Source organism: Neofelis nebulosa, chromosome 16, assembly GCF_028018385.1.
Source record: "Neofelis nebulosa isolate mNeoNeb1 chromosome 16, mNeoNeb1.pri, whole genome shotgun sequence".
NCBI lineage: Eukaryota > Metazoa > Chordata > Mammalia > Carnivora > Felidae > Neofelis > Neofelis nebulosa.
Genome location: NC_080797.1, coordinates 2,201,393 through 2,223,559, shown reverse-complemented (window position 1 = coordinate 2,223,559; position 22,167 = coordinate 2,201,393). Strand labels below are relative to the sequence as shown.

General features: G+C 62.4%; 4 protein-coding genes across 5 annotated transcripts; 3 read left to right on the top strand and 1 right to left on the bottom strand.

Moving 5' to 3' along the window:
• The first annotated feature begins 386 nt into the window (after window positions 1-386).
• On the top strand, window positions 387-2,466 carry GABARAP (GABA type A receptor-associated protein). The gene is made up of 4 exons (XM_058705687.1): window positions 387-601; window positions 1,151-1,229; window positions 1,392-1,510; window positions 1,981-2,466. The coding sequence occupies exons 1-4, from the start codon at window positions 512-514 to the stop codon at window positions 2,044-2,046; spliced, it is 354 nt and encodes a 117-aa protein (XP_058561670.1). The 5' UTR covers window positions 387-511; the 3' UTR covers window positions 2,047-2,466.
• An 897-nt stretch (window positions 2,467-3,363) lies between these two features.
• Window positions 3,364-7,871, top strand: PHF23 (PHD finger protein 23). The gene is given in 7 exon segments (XM_058705680.1): window positions 3,364-3,624; window positions 5,242-5,273; window positions 5,457-5,549; window positions 6,118-6,753; window positions 6,755-6,956; window positions 7,060-7,244; window positions 7,246-7,871. Coding segments are annotated over 7 exon segments (1,212 nt in total). The 5' UTR covers window positions 3,364-3,590; the 3' UTR covers window positions 7,276-7,871.
• A 436-nt stretch (window positions 7,872-8,307) lies between these two features.
• Window positions 8,308-16,252, top strand: DVL2 (dishevelled segment polarity protein 2). The gene is given in 17 exon segments (XM_058705563.1): window positions 8,308-8,793; window positions 11,366-11,400; window positions 11,403-11,434; window positions 11,706-11,851; window positions 11,907-11,930; window positions 11,975-12,304; window positions 12,422-12,512; window positions 12,657-12,726; window positions 12,816-12,955; window positions 13,035-13,111; window positions 13,595-13,635; window positions 13,638-13,661; window positions 13,832-13,960; window positions 14,050-14,181; window positions 14,329-14,508; window positions 14,909-15,124; window positions 15,255-16,252. Coding segments are annotated over 17 exon segments (2,310 nt in total). The 5' UTR covers window positions 8,308-8,599; the 3' UTR covers window positions 15,704-16,252.
• A 70-nt stretch (window positions 16,253-16,322) lies between these two features.
• Window positions 16,323-21,883, bottom strand: ACADVL (acyl-CoA dehydrogenase very long chain). Of its 2 annotated transcripts, XM_058705557.1 has the most exons (20): window positions 21,716-21,882; window positions 21,556-21,631; window positions 21,226-21,291; window positions 21,068-21,140; window positions 20,914-20,978; window positions 20,449-20,583; window positions 19,894-20,038; window positions 19,502-19,631; window positions 19,275-19,400; window positions 18,708-18,906; window positions 18,390-18,494; window positions 17,870-17,956; window positions 17,723-17,785; window positions 17,520-17,621; window positions 17,339-17,436; window positions 17,192-17,264; window positions 17,034-17,106; window positions 16,869-16,941; window positions 16,703-16,778; window positions 16,323-16,627 (listed from the first exon to the last, which is right to left on the bottom strand). In XM_058705557.1, exons 1-20 carry the CDS (start codon window positions 21,775-21,777, stop codon window positions 16,487-16,489), a joined length of 1,968 nt encoding a protein of 655 aa, XP_058561540.1. In that variant the 5' UTR covers window positions 21,778-21,882; the 3' UTR covers window positions 16,323-16,486. The 2 variants fall into 2 exon arrangements, 1 of the variants encoding a protein (XP_058561540.1); XR_009255402.1 differs by lacking the exon at window positions 16,869-16,941 and having other exon boundaries at window positions 16,488-16,627; window positions 21,716-21,883.
• Between the last annotated feature and the right edge of the window lie 284 nt (window positions 21,884-22,167).

Below are 22,167 nucleotides of genomic sequence, written 5' to 3'. Positions count from 1 at the left end.
TCGTGAATAGCTATCCTTGTAATTATCTCTGCCTTTTTTTTTTTTTTTTTCTCCCCTCTTTACGTTATTCCCGAAAAGAACTTTCGGAGAACCGAGTCTCACATTACAGTTACCGACTCGCAGCCCTTTTCATCCCCAGCCTCGTGGGGGAAGGTCAGAATGTGGGTTTTCGGTTATTTTCGACCATTGCACAAGCCAACCACCTTTGCTACGTCGTCTGCGTAGCCCACAAGTTGATTCCAAAGCGATTACGCAGACGGCGTGGGGGGGGGGGGGCGGTCAGGGGGTGGTGCTACGCTGGCGGCGTTATGGCCGCTGCGCTGGTGGCGTAACGTAGCAGGCGGGGCGGCCCCGGACCGTCGTGGGTGGGGTTGGTGAATAGGGAAGTGGCGCAAGTCCCGGGATCGCTCCGCTGAATCCGCCCGCGCGTCGCCGCCGTCGCCGCCGCCCCCCGTCCCGGCCCCCCCCGGGTTCCCTCAGCCCAGCCCGGTCCAGCCCGGTTCCCGGGAGGATGAAGTTCGTGTATAAAGAGGAGCATCCGTTCGAGAAGCGCCGCTCTGAGGGCGAGAAGATCCGAAAGAAATACCCGGACCGGGTTCCGGTGAGGACAGTAGTCAGGGCCGAGGGCGCGGGGCGCTGGCTCTGACGCCACAGCCTGGGCTTGGGTCCGGCCAGGCGGCGCGGGCACTGGGCTGCCGGCTGTGGCGGGCGCGACACTGCTGTCCCCGGGCTCGGAGGTTGAAAGCGGGGTGGCGGGAGAGCTGGGGGTGGGGGGACACAGATGGGAGAGGGAGACCTGGGGATTGGTGTGCGAGGCTGCAGGGAGTTTGACAGCCTGAGCTGCTCACGGTCTTTACCCCGAGCTAGCCAGGTTTTTGAGCCTGAAGCTCTAGGCGGCCCACTCGAGTCGTCCGTGCCCTATTAGGATAGTTGTTTATTATGACGCCCTACTGAGGGATCCTGAATGTTTGGGTGAGTTCAGCACAGTGGGGTCAGGATCTCTGCTCAAGGCTGCGCCGCGTGTTCGGAGACAAAGAAAACCCAGTCGGACAGATTTGGGTGCTAGGAATTGTGTTACTCGAGTTCTTGACAGGGGTAACTCTGGGACCATACACCTAATATTTCCTAATTTTCATCTACTCTTCATCAGGTGATTGTAGAAAAGGCTCCCAAAGCTCGGATAGGAGACCTGGACAAAAAGAAATACCTGGTGCCTTCTGATCTCACAGGTGGGGACCTGACCCAGTCCCCGGGTTAGCTTCCTATGGGTGGCCGGGCATCTTTGTGGGAAAAGGTTCCACATTGTAACTGCTCTCGCTCGGGGGGGGGGGGGGGGGGGCGGGGGGGGGGCTTGTGATCTCTGGCTTCATCCTGCCTTGTCTCTTTGGCAGTTGGTCAGTTCTACTTCTTGATTCGGAAGCGAATTCATCTCCGAGCTGAGGATGCCTTGTTTTTCTTTGTCAACAATGTCATTCCACCCACCAGTGCCACAATGGGTCAGCTCTATCAGGTATGTGCATGGGGAAGCCGGGAGGCTTCGGAGAGGTGCGGGAAGAGCTTGAGGGGAAGAAAGTGCTAAGTCAGCAGTTCCTGGACCAGCTGCCTTGCTCGGCTCTCCACTTTATCTTTGGCCTCAAAATTTCAGCATAGTCCTGGGTCAGAGGTTCGGACGAGGCCATGGGAATGGCCAGAAGGGAGAGAAGGGTGAGGTGGACCACAGTCCCGATCCTTCACCTGCCCCAGCGTCCTCCCCGTTCCAAGGCAGAGAACAGTCAGAGGGAGAGCTTTTTGCCCAGGACTGCTGCTAGGGGTGATGCTGCTTGGCTGCTACGGTCTGAAGTGAGGGAGTGAGTCAGGACGCTGGTTTTTGGGGGGGTCTGCCTCAAGAACGGGGCTTTGGAGAAGGAGGGGGGGCAGTGGGTGGTTCAAGTGACTGTAGCCCAGGTGCCTGAGTACCGGTGTTCTCCGCTTCTGCCCCAGGAACATCACGAAGAAGACTTCTTTCTATACATCGCCTACAGTGATGAGAGCGTCTACGGTCTGTGAAGCTGCTGCCCCTGAGGTGGGGGGTCCCAGCCTACAAAGAGAGAGGTGGCCCCCCTTCCTTGACCTAGTCCTCCTTCAGGCTCGACCACCACCTCCCTCCTTCAGGACCTGCACTTCCTAACGTTCGAGGCTCTCCTCCAGCCCCTCTTAGCAGGAGGGCTCATGGGGGAGGTGGCTTCTGGGACCTCTCCTTTGTCCCCTTTCTCTTTCCACCTTCCCCACTGTGCTTTAGACTTCTCGATTGTCAATCTCTGTCACATCTAGTGATCGTTTTGGTTCCTGTTCCCTTTCTAACTGCCCAAGGGGCTCAGAACCCCGACATTCCCTTCCTTCCACTACCTTCTTTTTGGGGGGTAGAGGGGAGGGACTGAAGTTGTGGGGGGAAGGTAGGAGGCACATCAATAAAGAGGAAACCACCAAGCCGAACTGGATCTTGCTTTGTGTTGCTTCCCTCCTTCTTTTTCTTTTTAGTTGTCCCGAGGTGGGGATAGTTATCCGGAGGTGGGCAAAGTGGCGGTTGGAGGGACAGTAATATATTTTGGTTTACTCTGTTCATGTTGGTTTTTTTTCCTTGGCGGGGGAAGGGAGGGGCAGTGTTTTTGCTGTGATGAAAGGAATACGGAGTATCGTTTCATGAAACTTCTGTTTTATATACCTGTCTTCTGGGTCTTGATATAAAGAATTGTTTTTGTTTTTTACACCGTGGGTGCCGGTGGACAAAGTTGGAAAGTACCTGCTTTAAATAAATACCTCCCGAGTTTGTTACGGCCTTTGGGTTAGGGAAGAGCTGGTCGCGTGTGGGAGCTGGTGAAAGGACTCCGTCCTCGCTTGGCATGTCGCTTGGCCAGACTAATGCCGGTGTGTGGAATTCAAGGGAGGCAGAAGACGGGGAGGAGGGAGCCATTATCATCAGGAGGACTTCATCCCCCAGCAACCCTTTCTCCTTCTGGCCGGAAGTGGGGCGGTCCCACGGGGGAGAAAGAAGCCGCAGAAAGAGGCAGTATGGTGGCCGAGAGTTCTAATCCCTTCTTTTCCTTCTTTCTTAGTCCCGCCCAGCCTACATTTCCCAGGATCCTGCGCGCGCTCTTCCGCCCTACCCTCTGCTCCCAATCTCCCCGCCACTCCCCGGGGGAGGGGAGCGGACTAATGCGCCTGCGCCCATCCTTGGCTTGCTGGGAACTGAAGTTCCAGAGGCCTATGGGGTCCCCTTTCCGCTGCCCCCAGACGGACTACACGCCCCTTGATGCATTGCGCGTCGGCGCCCGCGGAGGGAGGAGGGAGAGAGGAGGAGGGAGGGAGGAGGGAGGAGAGAGGAGGAGGAGGGAGCAGGCGGCCGGCGGCGCGGGGGGAGGGGGCCCGGTCCGGGAGTGCGGGAGGCAGGGGTAGAGGGAGGTGGCGGCAGCGGCTAGCGGACTCGAGTCATTACCAGGCCGAGGCAGACACCTCTGTGGAGCGAGGCAGTAGGAGCACCGAGCACCGGAGGCGGCACCGGGATCCCCGGCTCAGGGGAGGGGGGCGCCGGACCGGGAGGAGGGGAGGGGGCGATGCTGGAAGCCATGGCGGAGCCCAGTCCCGAAGGTGAGCTCTCGACCGGCACCGAGCGCTGAGCCGGTGGGGGGCGGGCGAGGAATCAATTGGCAAACTTGGAGGTCGAGCCCGGAGCCCGGCGGGGGAGCGCGGGGAGGGGGTCGGGGGCCTGCCCCTGGAGGTAGGGGAGCGGCGAGTTGGGAGACCTTGGTGAAGGAGGAGTGGGAGCTCGGGCTGGGGGTAGCTGGAGATCAGACACCGTGAATGTGTGTGTGTAGGGGTGGGGGGTGGGGAGCGGGAGCTTGAACCCCGGAGCTCCGGGGGTTAGGGGCCGAGAGGGCCTCCAGCACGTTGGGGCCCTGAGGCCGGGAGGCTGGGGGAATCTGGGGGCCGGAGAGTTGTTGAGGAGGGAGGATGTGGAAGAGGACTGAGTGAGGAGCCCGGTAGTTGGCCGAGGTGGGGGAGTTTGTGGCGGTGGTGCCGGAGCTCCGGGTAGTTGCCGCCGGAGAGAGCCCGGGGATCGTTGGAGGGGTGGGCAGATAGTTGTGGGGAGAAGAGGGGGTCTGGGTATTGTCTGCGGCAGAGGGACCTGTACAGGGCGGGTAGTTGTGGGGAGAGAGCGCCGGGAAGCGAGGAGAGCCGGGTAGTTGTAGGGGCGGTGGGGCGGGGTGTGTGGGGGGGGTTGAGACCGGCGAGTTGCGGGGGGGGGGGGGTGCTGTTGGTCGGCGAGGGCTAGAGCCCGGGAGTTGCGGAGGGCGAGGGGGGCAGCGGCGGCAGCAGCGGGGGTCGCTGTAGAGGGAGAGTAGCTGGCGGGGGGCGGGGGGGGGCTAGAGTTTAGGGGTCCGCAGCCTAGTCACTTGGCGGTGAGTACGGGGGCGGAGGGGGGGCGGCGGCCGGAGGGCTCGGAACTGGGCCCGGGGGCCCGGCGGGGAGCCCGAGGAGCTCGAGACGGGGAGGGGCCAAAGCCCCGGATGGGGGCGGAGGGACGGCGAAATTGTGGGGAGCGCGGTATGGGGGGGCAGGTGGGGCCGCGTCCGGGTTAGTGCTCGCTCGTCTGTCCCGGCCGCGAAGTGGCGTTGGATGTGTGAGCCTGTGTGTGTTTAGGGTGGGGGTGAGGGGCGCGCCGGGCCTCGTGCTCGAGTAGAAGGGGCCCGGAGGGCGGGGAGCGGTTCGGCGTGGTCATCCTGGACCCTGGGGGCGGGCGGGTTGCGTGTGCGGTCGCGGAGGGCCCCGGGCGGCAGATCGCGACCGGGTAGGAACTCGGGGCCCTGGGCGCGTGTGAAGGACAGGGGCAGGCGGCCGCCCGGGCTCGGTCCGGGGAGCGGTATGGCGGGGTGGGGCGCCGAGTGATCGAGTAGACTGTGGAGTCTAGAGAAACCGTGAGTTGGGGGGGCGGGGCGCCAGGCCTCCGGTGGGGGGAAGGGGAGCGCTATAGCGAGGCCTGAGAGGGCGCCGCGCCCTGGCTCCGCCCCTCGCAGGGCGGAAGGGTGGAGCAGGGGCGGGTCCAGCACAGCTGGGGACCTGCCGGCCTGGCCGGGGGGGGGGGGGGGGGGGGGGGGGGGGGACCGGAGAGAAGAAGGGGTCTGCCTGGATCCTCCGAGATTTAGAGGTGGGGTTTCATGCGGACTCTCCGCTAGTGCCTTGACTCAGCTTTTATTGCTTCCACAGATCCACCTCCGACCCTTAAGCCAGAAACTCAGGTGAGGTTTCTCTTCCTTTTGCTGCCGGGGGCCCTCCCCCTCCTCTCTCTCTCTCTCTCTCCCCCCCCCCCCTTCTCCTTCTCCCTCTCCCCCTTCCTCCTGCCTCTTCTAAATCCTTGCTCCGGGGTTTCTGCCTTTGGGAATGCCCCTCTTAAATTCCTTGTGATACGTGTTTCCTTTCAGCCACCAGAGAAACGTCGGAGAACCATTGAGGACTTCAACAAATTCTGCAGTTTCGTGTTGGCCTATGCCGGTTACATTCCCTCTAGCAAAGAGGTAGGGACTGGAGGGCCAGTAGCCTGAGGGTGGGTGTCCTAGGACTGGAGAGGGCAGTCTGTGTCACCGTGTAAGGGAAACCTCTTCCCGATGGGACACAGAAGACCAGGGAAATGGGAAACGTGGGAAAAACCAGTGCCTGGGGGCACCTGGGTGACTCAGAGACTCGGCGGGCCGAGCAGCAGTGAATGGTCGGTCTTGGGTTATTAATGGGAGGCGCTGCTGGATAAGTATTAGGAAGCTGAAAATGGCAACAGACGGGGCTATACGGAAACAGGTAAGGAAATCGCGCTCTGGTCTGCGGGTGACAATGCTGCGAGGCTGTGGGGACTGGGGAGAATGTCCAGAGAGTGAGGGCAGAGGTGACGTGCAGGTGTTCAAGGGGAGATGCTGAGGGGAATTGGGGAGGGGACAAAGTTTCTGAGTACAGTGATTCTGCTTTTTGTTTTAGTGGTTTGGGCCAGGGTATCTCGGGGTAGATCTTGTCCCTGGTTCTTAGGCTGGGTTTGTTCAGGGGCTGAGGTGCCCCTGGGCCCCCGCTGACCCTGGTCTCTTCCCCCCATTTAAGGAAAGCGATTGGCCAGCCTCGGGCTCCAGCTCTCCTTTGCGAGGCGAGAGCGCGGCAGACAGTGATGGCTGGGACTCGGCCCCCTCAGATCTCCGAACCATCCAGACCTTTGTTAAGAAAGCAAAGTCATCCAAGAGAAGGGCGGCTCAAGCGGGCCCCACTCAACCAGGACCCCCAAGGTCCACTTTCTCTCGTCTGCAGGCCCCTGACAGCGCGACCCTGCTTGAGAAGATGAAGCTCAAGGACTCGCTCTTTGATCTAGATGGGCCCAAAATGGCGTCTCCGCTGTCCCCCACATCCCTGACACATGCCTCCCGGCCCCCTGCTGCTCTCACCCCGGTGCCCCTTTCCCAGGGGGACCTCTCCCAACCTCCTCGAAAGAAGGACCGAAAGAACCGAAAGTTGGGGCCGGGAGGCGGGGCTGGCTTTGGGGTGCTCCGGAGGCCTCGGCCGGCTCCCGGGGATGGGGAAAAGAGGTCTCGAATTAAGAAGAGCAAGAAACGGAAGTTGAAAAAGGCAGAGCGGGGGGATAGACTCCCACCTCCTGGGCCTCCCCGGGCACCCCCCAGTGACACAGACTCTGAAGAGGAGGAGGAAGAAGAGGAGGAGGAGGAGGAGGAGGAGATGGCAGCAATGGGGGGGGGGTGAAGCCCCCGCCCCCGTGCTGCCGACACCCCCAGAGGCTCCTAGGCCTCCTGCCACGGTGCACCCCGAAGGAGCCCCTCCCACTGACAGCGAAAGCAAGGACGTGGGGAGCACGGAAACCAGCCAAGACGGAGACGCCAGCTCCAGCGAAGGCGAGATGCGCGTCATGGACGAGGACATCATGGTGGAATCAGGTGCGAGGTTTGGGGCTGCCCGGGGTTAGCTAGGGGGACGGGCTCGGGGCTGCTGGGGACCCAAGAGCTCGGCCAGAGCACCAAACAAACCTTCTTTCCCCAGGTGATGACTCATGGGACCTGATCACGTGTTACTGCCGAAAGCCCTTTGCAGGGCGGCCCATGATCGAGTGCAGCCTGTGTGGGACATGGATCCACCTGTCCTGTGCGAAGATTAAGAAGACCAATGTCCCCGACTTCTTTTACTGCCAGAAATGCAAGGAACTGCGGCCAGAGGCCCGGCGGTTAGGGGGGGCCTCCCAAATCGGGAGAGCCGTGACCTCGCCATCTCTAGGCTGGGACTTCCAGATGACAACAGGACTTGGGAACTGAGCCTCGGGGTCCTCAGTATGTCCCCTGGAGCTTGGATATTGTCCCACTTCAAAGGCAGGAATACCCGAGGGAGGCTGGTTTGGAAATGAGTGTCTCGGCTCCAACCTCACCTTTCCTTCCCACCTTGTGGACTTGAACGTGGACCCATTACGGTTGGGGCTGGGAGGCCGTCTGGGTCCCTCGACACTTCATTTCTGCCCCTTAGACCTGCCACCCCTCACCTTGTGGGCCAGCGTTGGAATTGGGGTGGAATGGGACAGTTGTCTGTAAAACTCGAGTGTAAATACAGCACCCCCCTCCCCTTCCTCGTCTTTTCTCTCACTCCCCCTTTATTCTACACCGGTTGTAGTTTTAATTTCGGCCTTCCCCTTTCAGGCAGGGCAGCTCGGAGGTGGAGGGCCAACCAGAGCCTGGCCGAGGGGAGGAAGGAAAACAGAAAGGTGACGGGACTCACTCACCTCTTTTGTTTTTAATACCGTCGGCCAGCTGTTTGTACAGACAGCCTGCGTGTTGTAAATAAAGCGGAGTGGGCTCTTTTGTGTTTATAGCCCTCACTGACTGTCCTGCTTGGGAGGGAGGCTTGGGAAAAGCTGACCGAAGACTGGCTGGGAGTGGGGCCGAAACCCACCTCCACGACCTGGCGGCGCGCCTTCCCCCCTCCCCCCAGTCCGGGACCCCCACACCCCCCCATCCGCTCCCCCGACACGCACGCTCCAGGGGATCAGACTTGCTCGGAGCACCCCGCCTGAGCAGAGCACGGTGGGTGCCGGGGGGGGGGGGGGGGGGCGGGGGGGGGCAGAGGCCGGGGGGACGCGGGTGGGGGCACATTCGGGGGCGGGGCCGTTGAGGGTTGGGAGACCGTTGCCGAAAGCAACGATCACGTGTCTGGGGCTGTGGGAGGAGCCGGGAGGTCACGTGACTGGGAGGGGTCACGTGGCGGAGGGCGGGCCAGCGCGGACCACGTGACATGGGGAGAGGTGGGCGGGGTGCTAAAGGGCGCCCGCGACGTCGGCGGCGGTGGCGCGCGGCGGCTGCGGCGGAGGAGGAGGCGGCGGCGGCGGCGTCTACGGCCTCGGGTCGAGCCCTACGGCCCGTCCCCCCTTCCCTCGGCCGCCACCCCGCTGCCCCCCGCCCTCCGCCCCGCTGCCCCTCTCCGGCGCCGGGCCGGTCCTGGTCGCCTCGCGCGTCGGGTGGCGGGTGTGCGCAGGCGCGGCGGGGGCGCTTCGCCCCTTTGGTTGGGCGGCGGAGCCCGGGAGCGCGCGGGCGAGACCATGGCGGGCAGCGGCGCGGGGGGCGGTGGTGTCGGGGAGACGAAGGTGATTTACCACCTGGATGAAGAAGAGACCCCGTACCTGGTGAAGATTCCCGTCCCCGCGGAGCGCATCACCCTGGGCGATTTCAAGAGCGTCCTGCAGCGGCCCGCGGGCGCTAAGTACTTTTTCAAGTCAATGGATCAGGATTTCGGGTGAGCGCGAGGCCTAGATTGCAGCCGATGGGGGGGCCGTGCTGGCGTGGATTGGGCAATATCGAGGGGCACAGGTCTGCTCTGGGCCATACTGGGTTTTCTGGGTTCTAGTGGAGCAGATTGTGTTATGCTGGGGTTAGATTGCCTATCCCAGGACGGGCAAGGTTATGCTTGGACAGATTGGGGCGCTCGGCGCTGTAGGACGACGACAGACTGGGCTGTGCTAAACCAGATTAGGGGAGATTAGGCTATCCTGGAATAGAGTGGGACACAGTGCTTTATTTGGGGAGGTGCTGAATTCACCCGTCCTGTATTCCGAGCAGTCCTGTAGCACACAGGCTATGAGGGATGTCGTGGAATCTTCGGGTATAGATTGATTTGTGTTGGGGCAATTTGGGACATCCTGGACTGTATTAGAGCAGACAGGATTGTTTGGGGACGTTCTGGTATGTACTAACGCAGAGAATGCTGTATTGGGATGTTCTAGGCTGCCATGGGGTAGATGAGGCTGTCTGGGAAAAACTTGGGCCACCCTGGTCTCTACTGGGTTGTATTGGTTGATGTTAGTTTTTGCTGGGGTTTGGTTTTTATTGAGCCTCAGTACAGGGGCAGACAAGCAGGGCTTTGGGGGGGTGTCTATGCCAGTACGGACAACTGTATAGGGATAATCCGCTCTATATTGGTACAGACAGCTGCATGTGAGGACATTCTCGGCTGTTTCTAAAATATATTGGGCTATTCTGGAGTAATTTGGGTCATTCTGGACTCGACTAGGATTTTTAACACACAGTGAGACTTTTTGGGTTTATAGCTCTTGAGACGGAGCCCTCCACCTTCAGCTCTTGAAGGCAGGCTGGATTAGACTGGGGCAGTCTGGCTTCTATGGATAGCTGAACAGACTGGCTTCTACCGAGAAAGACTGTTTGTTGGATGTTGGGAAGGCGGTATTATCTTGGGAGTTACCTGGGGTTGACTGATTGATTGGTTGATTTTGAGAGAGAGAGACGGAAAGAGCAAGAGGGGGAGGGGGAAAGAGATGGGGAGCAGAGGATCTGAAGCAGGCTCTGCGCTGACAGCAGCGAGCCCGATGTGGAGCTCGAACTCACGAACCGTGAGATCATGACCTGAGCCGAAGTTGGATGCTCAACCAACCGAGCCACCCAGGCGCCCCCTGGGACTTGGGCTGGGATTTAAATCAAGGTTCTACTGTTTGTTAGCAGTATGTTGACGTAGTTAGTATCGAAAATCTCACATAGGTGCGTGGCGCACAGTAGCTTTTCGGTAAGTTGGGTACCGTCGTTAATAATGTCGGGTCTTGGGGCGCCTGGGTGGCGCAGTCGGTTGAGCGTCCGACTTCAGCCAGGTCACGATCTCGCGGTCCGTGAGTTCGAGCCCCGCGTCGGGCTCTGGGCTGATGGCTCGGAGCCTGGAGCCTGTTTCCGATTCTGTGTCTCCCTCTCTCTCTGCCCCTCCCCCGTTCATGCTCTGTCTCTCTCTGTCCCAAAAATAAATAAAAAACGTTGAAAAAAAAAAAAAATTTTAATAATGTCGGGTCTGACCCATCCATAAGCGAGGTTATGGTGTGACATAAGACGGAGTGATTTGCCAGACTAGGTTACGCAGAGACTGAATTATGTTGCAAAACATCCTGTGTTGTATCGAGATTGATTGACAGTGATTGGGCTGAGTTGTCCCATTGGTAACAAATGGGATTAAGTTGTCACGTATCCAGGCTTCTAGAACCACGTTAAGCCAGAGGGTTAATGAGACAGGCTGTTCGAATTTGGAGGTGAGAATGTGTGCGTGTGAGAGAGAGAACCCGTTGAGGGCAGAGATTCTCGTAGTTCGTGTATTTATTCAGCCAACATTTGTTGACGCTTAACAAGTGTCCGGTCTGTCGCTGTGTGGCCAGGACAAGGTGCCGAACAGGACAGGCGGCCGTGATTTCACGTGGTGGGTGAGAAGAAGGAGCGAGTCGTGTCCATCCTGACGCTGGGCTTTGGGGTCTGTCAGGCAAGACAGGTTGCTTGGTGCAGAGACCTGTGGGAGGCACAGGGGGGTCACAGCTGGGGTTCGTCTGTCCCTGGGAGGGCCCCGCCTAGTGAGGAGGTACCATTTTTGGTCTAGCGGGTGTTTTCACGTGGGGAAAAGTAGCCCATTTGGAGAGCTCTCTGGGAGGGAGGGAGAGAGAGAAAAGCAAGGAAAACATGAGACTAGAGGCTTCGGGACCAAAGGTTTTGGGGACAGGGTGTGAGGAGTGGGGTGGGGGTTGGGGGAGGTGCCGGCAAGGATCCTAAGGTGAGACAGACCTAGCTGTAGGGTCACCCAAGGGGACAGGACGGTCTTGAGCCCGGAGGATGAGTTGGGGAGAGAAGGAAGGAAAGGGAGCGAATGGGGAGACCCCGTAGGTGTGCAAGCGAAGGGTTTTCAGCGTCAGGGAAGAGGACTGGGTTAGGGCTGGAGAAAGTCGGCGCCCCTGAGCTCCATGGATGCGGGTCAGGAGGTTTGAATTGGGGGTGCGCTGGGGGGTGGTGAGGCCAGTCTCACCGGCCTTTGTGCCCTCTCTCGGCAGGGTGGTGAAGGAGGAGATTTCAGATGACAGCGCCCGCCTCCCTGCTTCAACGGAAGGGTGGTGTCCTGGGTGAGCGGCCGTCCCTCTCACGCCACCAGGCGCTCTGAGCCTCAGTGTCCCCCGGCCCACTCGTTGGAGGCCCTGGCTCTTTGCTTCCTCGGCGGCTTGGAGAGCCAGCCACGGCCCATCAGCCTTCTCTGGGGCCTGTACTGCCAGCTCCTGCTCTCTCTCTCTGCTCATCCCAAGCACCGTCCTCGCTCAGACCCACCCCCTGCCCCTCTCCGCGTCCTGGGACGCCTCACTTCCCGGTCGAGCCGCTTTCTGTCTTTGCACTTTTCAGCTGGTGTCATCGGATAACCCCCAACCCGAGGCGGCTCCCCCAGCCCACGAGCCTCGGACCGAGCTGGCACCACCGCCGCCACCGTTACCCCCTTTGCCGCCGGAGAGGACCAGTGGCATCGGCGACTCCAGACCTCCATCCTTCCAGTGAGATTGGGGATCCTTGAGTCCAGGGGAGGGAATCGAGGACGTGGAGCCCCAGCCCACTGATGCGGGCCCGCGAACCGTCTCTGCCCATCCAGCCCTAACGTGTCCAGGCAGGCCGGGGAGAAACCTGGAGCCCGAGACAGAAACGGAGTCGGTGGTGTCTCTGCGGCGGGAACGGCCTCGCCGGAGAGACAGCAGTGAGCATGGCGGTGAGGGGGGGGGCGGCCCGAGGCCGGGTCCTCCGGGAGCCCGGGGAGGGCGGTGCGTGGGAGTAAGGAGGGGGGACAGCTTTCCTGAGGTGCCCGTTCATGCTCAGCGGGGGGGCCACAGGCCTGGCGGCCCCTCGAGGCTGGAGCGCCACCTGGCCGGGTACGAGAGCTCCTCGACGCTCATGACCAGTGAGCTGGAGAGCACCAGCCTGGGCGACTCTGACGACGACGACACCATGAGCAGGTAGGGCATCGCCCATCGTCCTGTCCCCCTCTCCTCCTCCTCCTCCTCCTCCCTCCCCCCCCCCCCCCCCCCCCCCCCCACCCCCCCCCCCCCCCGACCGCCTCTGCCTCCTGACAGGTTCAGCAGCTCCACGGAGCAGAGCAGCGCCTCCCGCCTCCTGAAGCGCCACCGGCGGCGGAGGAAGCAGCGGCCGCCCCGCCTGGAGAGGGTGAGGGGGCTCTCACGGGACAGCTGGACCTTGGAGAAGTCGGGGGCCTTGGTTCAGGGGGTGCGAGGGCACCGGAAGCGAGCACCCCAGGGCCGTCCCCGGGTCGTCGGAGGCAGTGCGGCTCCTTCCCCGTTTCCCCGACAGGCCTCGTCCTTCAGCAGCGTCACCGACTCCACCATGTCCCTCAACATCATCACGGTCACGCTCAACATGGGTACGGGGGAGCCCGGGCGGGGGCCGGGTCTGCGGGGGCCCGGGGGGCGCGCAGCGGGCTGCCCCCGGTCACCCGCGCCCCTTCCGCAGAGAAGTACAACTTCCTGGGCATCTCCATCGTGGGCCAGAGCAACGAGCGGGGCGACGGCGGCATCTACATCGGCTCCATCATGAAGGGGGGCGCCGTGGCGGCCGACGGGCGCATCGAGCCGGGCGACATGTTGCTACAGGTGCGCTGGTTCTGGGCCCCGGGGCGGGGGGTAGGGTTGGGGGCCCCGGCGGCCTCTGACCCGCTGGCCCGGCTTCCAGGTGAATGACGTGAACTTCGAGAACATGAGCAATGACGACGCGGTGCGGGTGCTGCGGGACATCGTGCACAAGCCGGGGTGAGCCGCTGGCCCGGCCTGGGTCTGCTCTCCTAGTGGTGGCGGCGTCTCGGTTAGCGGGGGCGTGACATCACGCGTGTCCCGAGAGCGCGAGGTGGGACCGTGTGACGTGACAAGTAACTGGCGTGGGGGTGCCTGTGTGAGCCCGGCTCAGATCGTGACCTAGAAGGTGGCCGGCGCCTCTGACGCCCCTTCCTCGGTCTCCCCGGAGGGCATTGTTCTCCTGCCTTGCTGTCACTGCTCCATTCGGTCCCCCCACCTCGTGTGTGTGCACACGCGTGTATGCCGGTTCGTGAACCGCATCGGTTAGCTCTCTGGTTCCCGGGCTTACGCTCAGCGGCATTTCTAGACTGGTCTGCGTTGGTGGGTCCGTCTGTCTCTGGTGTCTTCTCCGTCCTGTTCCTCAGCCCGTCAGTCCCAGGCCCCGCACACTCTCGAGCCCTTGCCGGCCACCCCCGCCTGACCGCTTCTCCCCTCCCACAGCCCCATCGTGCTGACGGTGGCCAAGTGCTGGGATCCCTCTCCCAGGCCTACTTCACCCTTCCTCGGAGTGAGTGGTGCCGGGGAGGGTCTGTGGCTGCCTGGGCAAGAGAGCAGGGCTCGGGGTTGGGCCTCCACGTGGCGGGAGGCGGTGGGGGAGGGTCGGGAGGGAGGCGGGGTGGGAGTCTGAGTCGGTGAGGGCCGGGGAAGCATCCGTCTCAGGGGCCTCCTCTGTCCCAGATGAGCCCATCCAGCCCATTGACCCTGCTGCCTGGGTGTCCCACTCCGCCGCGCTGACAGGCACCTTCCCAGCCTATCCAGGCTCCTCGTCCATGAGCACCATGACATCGGGGTCCTCTCTGCCTGACGGTGAGCCCCCAGCCCCGCCTCTCTCCCCTCCCCGGGGAGGCCTCTCCGTGGTGCTGGGGCCCTACCCTGCCGCCTCCTTTCTCTGACAGGTTGTGAGGGGCGGGGTCTCTCCATCCACACAGACATGGCGTCTGTGACCAAGGCCATGGCAGCTCCCGAATCTGGACTGGAAGTTCGGGATCGCATGTGGCTCAAGATCACCATCCCTAACGCCTTCCTGGGTAGCTCCGGTCTCTGGGCAGGTGGTGCTGGGGAGGGGGTGGGGGAGTGGCGGGGCAGGAGGCCCGGGCTGGGAAGGGCCCAGGCAGGGGTGAGGGAGCAGTCGGGGAGGAAAACCTGAGCACTTTTTCTGCTCCATGCGCCCCCAGGCTCGGACGTAGTTGACTGGCTTTACCATCACGTGGAAGGCTTTCCTGAGCGCCGGGAGGCCCGCAAATACGCCAGCGGGCTGCTCAAGGCTGGCCTCATCCGACACACGGTGAACAAAATCACCTTCTCTGAGCAGTGCTATTACGTGTTCGGGGACCTCAGTGGCGGCTGTGAGAGCTGTAAGTGCCCCCCCCCCCCCCCCATCCCTGCCCCTTCCTGTCTCCGGCCCACAGCCAGCCAGGGTGCCCGTGGTCACCTGAGCAGTGTGTGTCCGGCATCAGGCCCCGCCCCGGCCAACGTCCACTTGCGTCCTGCCTCTCAAGCCGTGCGCCACGCGCAGGGCTGTGTGCTGGGGGGGGAGCGGAGTCTCCTGAGTCTCAGGAGAGCATGGGACTCGGGGCCCTGGGTGAGCTCTGCCCTGACCGCGGCAGAGGGGTGGGTGTTTCCTGTCAGAGGCCTTCGTCTCCGCCCCCCGTCGTGGATGGTTCTGGGGAAGCAGTGCCCGGTTTCCTTCCGTTCACCATCTTTGCGTCCTGGCCACTGGAAGCAGTGACTCCCGGTCTCCCTCTCGCTCTGCAGACCTGGTCAACCTGTCCTTGAACGATGACGGTTCCAGCGGGGCTTCGGACCAGGACACCTTGGCCCCTCTGCCTGGGGCGACCCCGTGGCCCCTGCTGCCCACCTTCTCCTACCAGTACCCAGCCCCGCACCCATACAGCCCCCAGCCGCCACCCTACCATGAGCTCTCATCCTACACCTACGGCGGGGGCAGTGCCAGCAGCCAGCACAGTGAGGGTAAGTCGCGGCTAGATGCCAGCGGCGGGGCATGGGGGACGCAGGCAGGAAAGGCTGGCGCAGGGGCGGAGGCGGGGGTGACCTGGGGCCGCTGGGCTAGGGCTCAGTTCGCCTCCTCTCCACCCCACAGGGAGCCGGAGCAGTGGGTCAACACGGAGCGACGGGGGGGCGGGGCGTACGGGGAGGCCCGAGGAGCGGGCCCCCGAGTCCAAGTCCGGCAGCGGCAGTGAGTCCGAGCCCTCCACCCGGGGGGGCAGCCTTCGGCGGGGCGGGGACCCTGGTGGGGCTGGTGATGGGGGCCCGCCCCCTTCCAGAGGCTCTTCGGGGGGCGCGCCCAATCTCCGAGCCCACCCCGGGCTCCATCCCTACGGACCACCCCCTGGCATGGCCCTCCCCTACAATCCCATGATGGTGGTCATGGTGCCCCCGCCCCCACCCCCCGTGCCTCCAGCAGTGCAGCCCCCGGGGGCCCCTCCGGTCAGAGACCTGGGCTCTGTGCCCCCGGAGCTGACCGCCAGCCGCCAGAGCTTCCACATGGCCATGGGCAACCCCAGTGAGTTCTTTGTGGATGTTATGTAGAGCACGTGGCGGGCCCGTCCAGTCAGCGCTTGGTGCCTCTGTCCTGTGCTGGGGGTCTCGTCCGTCATGTGCCTGGCACTCCTCTGGCCCGGCTCAGCCCAGCCTGCGGGCTGCTGGGAGGCGGCCGCCCCTGGGACTCTCACCAGCAGTGCCTGGTTCCTCCCCTTTCTCTCCGGGGGTGCGCAAGGGACCTTGGGTTATTTTTAGCTTTACTGTTTTTGTACGCCTTGGGGGGGGGGGGGGGTTGAAGCAGACTTTTGTACGTTTTTCGGACTATTTTTTTAGTAGATGTTTCTCTTTTTATACGAAGAACCTCTATCTCCTGGGCCCTTCCCAACCCCGAAATGTGACCTCCTCCTCTGTCCGTCCAACTCTGTCCTGTGCAGGGTAGCGGTGGTCAGCGGTACCCTGGGAGGAGGAAGGGCCGGGCACCCTAGACAGCAAAGGAAGGTGCGGTGTTCGGTCTCGGGGGCCCGTGTAGCTGCTTTTGTTACTCTATTTATTTAGTCACCTGTATAAGACACCAAATAAAGCAATAGAGGCCAACTGCGCACGCCTCTGGCTCCTTTCTTTGGGAGGGAGGCAGGCAGTGAGGGAGAGAACTGAGGCAGCAGCGAGGCACGGCTGGTGAGAACCTTTACTTGTGAGGCAGGCAGTGGGCCTCCGACAGCAGCCGCCGCCCGGGGGCCAGGCCCTCCTTAAGGCAGAACGAGGGGGCTGGGCTTTGGCTTGGGAGAAGGCACGGGGGGACGGGCGGGCGGGCGGGCAGGTGGCGGAGAGTCCTCAGAAGCCGAGGGGGTTGCTGGTGACCACACCGCCTCGCTCCACCAAGGCCGTGGAGATGCTTTTGAAGTTCCGGAAGAGCTCCTGTTGCTGCGGGTCAGACTGCAGAGCGGTCATGGTCTCCCGGACCCGCGCGGCCGCCTGGGGAGAGGGCAGGAGAGGTCCAGGCCTGCGCCTCCGGCCCCCCCGCGCGCCCTCGGTAACCCCGAGCCTCACCTCGATACACCAGCTGTCGCAGAGCATCTTCTCGTGCTGGGCTGTAGGGTGGCCCTCGCTCAGGGATCTCGAGGCCCTGGTGCAGGGCAAGAAGAGACCACACGGCTGGGCTGGGAGCCCCGACCCGGGACCCCTGTGGCTCAGGCCTCCCACGCCACCCCCTCACCTGGACAGCACTACCACCATGGTGTAGAGGTCAATGGCACTGTCTGCCAGACGCTGCAGCACAAACTGTTCATCTGTCGGGTACGTGGGATGGCAGGGGGAGGTGTCAGCCGGAGGGAGAGGGAGCGGGGGGAGTGAGGGGGGGGACGGGGTAGATCTCACTCACTGACAATCCCCTTCTTGTGTTTTATCAGCTTGGCCTCCACCACGGTGGCGAACTGCTCCAAGGCCTGCACCACCTGCCCCGAGAGGAGAGGGGCTGGGGGAGGGATCCCAGCCGCACGGGCCCTCCACCGCCTCCGTCAGGCCCGCCCGACTACTCACCAGCTCCCCGCTGCGGCTCAGCTCCTGGTGGATGACGCCGCTGAGACTCAGGCCACTGCCCAGCCCTGCCCGCCTGAGAGGACGGGGAGAGTGACGGGTTAGTGGCCGCCCGTGCCCCTACCGGCCCCGCCCCGGCTCTGAGCTGACCTCCTCAGCTGCTTGCCCGCCTCGCCTAAGAGAAGGCCGGCGTTCCCAAAAGGATTCTTCAGAGCATTGCCGAGTCCAGAGAGTTCCTTTCCTTTGTCCTGTGTGGGGAGAGGGCCTAGTGCTCAGGACGTGCTCTTCTCCCTACTCCCACCCCTCCCCCCCCCACCCCGTTCCCTCTTACCACACAGCCCTGCAGAGCCACAAACAGTCGGAGAATGTCGTTCGTCCCTTCGAAGATCCGGAAGATGCGAAGATCTCGGAGAACGCGCTCCACCCCAGGCTCCTGCCACGGGAAGCCAGAACGTACACCCCTGCCGAGGTGCACCCACCCACCCCGCCCCCCGTCCCAGCCGTGGCCACCCGGGGCACAGAGCCAGCCTGTACCTTCATGAAGCCCATGCCGCCCATGATCTGGATGCACTCGTCGGTCACCTTCCAGGCTGCCTCCTGGGAACAGAGAGCCCTGTAAGACTGGTCTTGGAGCCAAGCTCCCACGCTGGGCTCTCCCACCCTGTGGGCCTGGGACCTCACCGAGCCAAAGATCTTACTGATGGCGGCTTCTATCTGGAAGTCTGTGGATCCCTGGTCCATGTTGGCACTCACCATGTAAGCCATGGACTGAGGTTGCGGGGTGGGAACACAGAAAGGAAACACAGCGCGTCAGACTCGACCCGACCACCTGCGTCTGCCCTAGCTCCTTGTGGCCCTGGCCTTCACCTTCTAGCTCCACCCCTCAGGCACGGTGAAACACTGGGTCCCCCGAGTCAGTTCACTGGGGGCTTCTGGGCATCTGACTTCTTTGAAGGGGGTGAAGAGGTAAGGGCAGGGGTGCAGGCGGAATAAACTTCAGCTACTTCTGGAAGCATCTCCGAACAGCACGGCTCTCCCCCTCGTGCAGCGACTGAGCTGACTACGCCTCCCCGCATCCCCTAGGGCATTGGTGTGAAGCTGGAGACCCACTGCCCCAGGTGCTGCTGGGGGTTGTGGTCCAACCGACGATGGGGAAGAAGGCCCCGGGGCTCTGGGGAGCGCGGCACGGGAAGACCCTCACCTCAGTCACGTAGTGCAGTATAGCCATCCGGGCCAGCTTCTCCTGGATCAGCCCAAAGTTGTGAATTTTATCCCCAAACTGGGTACGATTCGTAGCGTGATCCACCTGGAAGAAGGCACAAGGGTCCCACTGTGGTTAACCCAGTGCCCCCCCCCCGCCCCCCCCCCAGCAGAGGGGCTGGGCTGGACACAGACCTGAGCGATCAGGCCTGGGAGCTGCCAGCATGGGAGGGGTTTCTGGGGGGATGGAATACCCTCAAGGGGACAGGGCCACATGGGAAGGGGTACTGTGTGACTTCTGTCCAGGCATGGTACTCACTGCCTTAGCGATGATGCCCTTCATGGTGCCTGCAAGGGCCGCGGCCATGCCGAACCTTCCGTTGTTGAGAATGTGCATGGCGACCTTGAAGCCACCCCCTACCTCGCCCAGCACGTTTTCTGCCGGCACCCGTACTCCGTCAAAGTACACCTCTGCCGTGTTCGAGGCCTTGATGCCCATCTTCTTCTCCGGGGGCCCGCTGTGACAGGGTGGGGTAGAGAAGCAGAAGTGTGCTCAACAGGTCGCGGGGGCGGGGGGGGGGGGGGCGCATTTGTTACGAGCCAAGGAGGAATTAACATCAACCAGGAAAGGGCGTGGGAGGGTGCGGGCAACTGTCCCTGCCTGCCCAGAGGGGAAGGAGGCCTGGCTATTAGCCCACTGGATGCTGGGCTCGCTGGTTGCGGGAGCCAGACCTTTATGTTGGTTCTGTGCGGATTGGTCCCAAAGAGAACATGCTGTCTAGCTCTTTGGGTTTTGCACACGTCCCCGGGGTGACCTGTGACGCCGTCTGCTCTGTGCTGCCCCAAACCTGGCCTGACCTTTTCCTTCCTCCCCAAACCCACTCACTGGGTAACACCTCCAAAGCTCCTTTCCACCACAAAAGCTGTGATCTTCTCTTTCACGGCCCCCGTGGCTGCATCTGTAACTGGTGTCTTGGCAAAGACCGTGAAGATATCTGCCAGGCCCCCGTTACTGTGGACAAAGGAGGGCCAGTCGGTGCGGAGGACAGGACAGAACAGTGGGGGCCGGGAGTTGGGTGGAGGTGGACAGGAGGAAAGAAACGGGAAGATTGCCTGATCCAAATCTTGCTTCCATTGAGGGTGTAATATTTTCCACAGGGGCTGGGCACAGCTGAACTTCGGATGGAGGCTGCATCCGACCCACTGGAGGGCTCGGTTAGACAGAAAGCAGCTATGGTCTCCCCTGGAGGTAGACAGTGCCTTTAAACGGGGTCCTGATGGGCATCAGAGGCCCCTCACTGCACCTTTCCCTCCCCAACACACACACACACACAGAGGCAACTCCTCCTTAACATGTCTGGCATCCCGTTCACCTTCACATTTCCCGACCAGCACACCGATCCCTTCCCAGAATCTTGCCCAACCGACCCACCCAGCTGTGTGGTGACCTTAGTACCACTGGCCCAGGATGCCCCCAGTCCCTGGGTCTCTCGGGGCTGCCTCACCAGATGCCAGTTTGGGGAGGTACTTTTCTTTCTGAGCCTTTGTGCCAAAGAGCAGGATGCCTTTGAATCCGATGCTCTGATGGGCCCCCAGGGTGATGCCCACGCCAAGGTCATGAGTGCCCACGATCTCCACTAAGCGGGCGTACTGCGGGGAAAAGCAGGCATCCGGGGCTCTTACTGGCTGCATGGGGCCGTAGCAGGGAAGTGTGGGCCACAGGCAGGGCCTGACCTGGGCAGCCCACACTGTGACTAGAGAGCCAAAATGTCACCGTGATAGAGAGGGACACGGGTGTCTCCCCAGCTCTTGGGAGAGAGGCTTCCTAACCTATTGTCAGTCTCTGCCATTAGGACTTGTGAGCCTGGGAGAAGTCCACAACCCTAAGGGACTGTGTCCAGTTTGGTGATGTGTTTGGGACAGGTATGTGCATCCTGGGAGGGTCAACACGGGCAGGTATTTGGTGGACCTGAGCCTTGGGTCAGGTGAGCAAGGAACTTAATCACGGCAAAGCTGGGGTAGACTGGGATGCTGGGAGTGACCGAGGGGACCCCCCTCACCTGGGTGTTACAGAGGCCCACGCCGCCCAGTTCGCTGGGTACTTGCAGACCAAAGGCCCCCAGCTCCTTGAGACCCTGTAGAGTGGTCTCCTCCACCTTCTCCATCATGTCGTTCTTGGCAGGATCGTTGACCTCCTGGGGAGGGCGGGCACAGGATGCATCCACGCTTTTTTTTTTTTCTTTTCCAAAATTTTCTTAAGTTTATTTATGTTGAGAGAGAGCAAGTGGGGGGAGGGACAGAGACCGGGAAAGAGAATCCCAAGCAGGGTCTACCCGGTCAGCTCAGAGCCTGAGGCAGGGCCAGGACCCACGAACTGAGACATCACGACCAGAGCTGAGACCAAGAGCTGGAGGCCCAATTGACTGAGTCACCAGACGCCACCAAGCTCCTTTTAAACTGCTGAGCACCTCTCCCACCCCATCAGGAACCAAGCTATCAATTCCCCCGCCCCAGTCACTCCTCACCTCAAAGAAACGGGACACAGGCCCCACCAGCTCTTTGAGAAACTGTGTCTGCTCCTCGTTGAGCACTGTGGGGGCAGGGAAGGACAGGCTGGTCAGGCCGCCCAGGCGGTCAAGGGAAGCTGCCTTGCCCCACCCAGCTGTGACTACCCCTTACCAGAGGGGTAAGGGAACACCTGGTCGGTGGTGAGCTGGCCCCGGAACATCCCGGCTGCAAAGGACTTCGATTCCTGCGCAGGGAGAAGGGGGTTTCAGGGAGCTGTCCGCGGTGGGTGAGCCCCTGGCTTAGCTCCTCCCGGCCTGGGGGCCACCTACCGCCTTGGCCTGCTTCTCCTGGGTCGAAGCCTCAGGGGAAAGGGGATCTGACTTCTCCAGAACAGCCTGGGGAGACGTTTAGTTAGCGAGGCCGGGAAGGGGCTTCCGAGATGCCAAGGAGAGTCCAGGGGGACAGCTGGGGGGCGGCGTCGGGCGGCTGCGGCGACCTTTCCCCCAATTCCATCACCAGGGCACCCTGGCCTGACCTTTCCCCTACTTTCAGCGGCAGGTGACCGGGGTGGAGAGGGAGACCCCTGCCGGCGGCGGGGAAGGGGACGCCGGGGCGGACCCTCACTCCCACACGCCGCGCCCCGGGCCGCCGTCACTCACCTGAGTCGCCCCACTGGCATAGGGTCGCCGGGCCAGGCCGAGCGGGGGCTGCCCCAGGAGCGCACGGGGCCACGAGCTGTGGGGGAGCGGGGGTTTCAGTCCCGGCCCGGTCCCCAGGTCCGAGGCCACCCCCGCTCCGTCCCTTCTGTCGAACACACACCTTCCGACCCCCAACCTCCGCAGCTGCCGCCCCACGATCGGGGCCGTCCGTACCGCCTGCATCTTCGAACCGCTCGAGCCGCCGCCGCCTCGAGCGCGGAACCAGCGCCGCGGTCCCGTCTGCCCGAGTCTGGGCGCCCCCACCTAGTCTTGACTCTTGCTCCACAATGCACCGCGAGGTGGGCGGGCGGGGCTTCCGGCCTCGGGGCATGCCGGGAGCTGTAGTTCCGGCGCGCCCTCGGCCTCTGTATTCTGGTTGACCTAGGGCGGTCTCCGAACGTCCCCGCCTCCCCCAAACGCCTGGTCCCGCCTGTCCCACCTAGAGTGTGGGAGGGGTGATGGGACTGGCTGGGACGGACGAGGGAGAGGCTTAGGCGACCGCAGCCAGAGGGATGGAGGGTAGACGGAAAGGAGGACTTCCCAGGTGGAGTTGGAAGGGAGAGGTGGGAAGGA

Bases quoted from the DNA above. Each gene is read 5' to 3' on its own strand.
- GABARAP (XM_058705687.1), top strand. From the start codon at position 512: ATGAAGTTCGTGTATAAAGAGGAGCATCCGTTCGAGAAGCGCCGCTCT. The intron at 602-1,150 runs GTGAGGACAGTA...ACTCTTCATCAG, and splicing joins AATACCCGGACCGGGTTCCG to GTGATTGTAGAAAAGGCTCC. The intron at 1,230-1,391 runs GTGGGGACCTGA...TCTCTTTGGCAG, and splicing joins GGTGCCTTCTGATCTCACAG to TTGGTCAGTTCTACTTCTTG.
- ACADVL (XM_058705557.1), bottom strand. From the start codon at position 21,777: ATGCAGGCGGTACGGACGGCCCCGATCGTGGGGCGGCAGCTGCGGAGG. The intron at 19,632-19,893 runs GTGAGGCAGCCC...GTCTACCTCCAG, and splicing joins CCTCCCCAAACTGGCATCTG to GGGAGACCATAGCTGCTTTC. The intron at 17,107-17,191 runs GTGAGTAGTCGG...CTCTCGGGGCAG, and splicing joins TGAGCCGCAGCGGGGAGCTG to GTGGTGCAGGCCTTGGAGCA.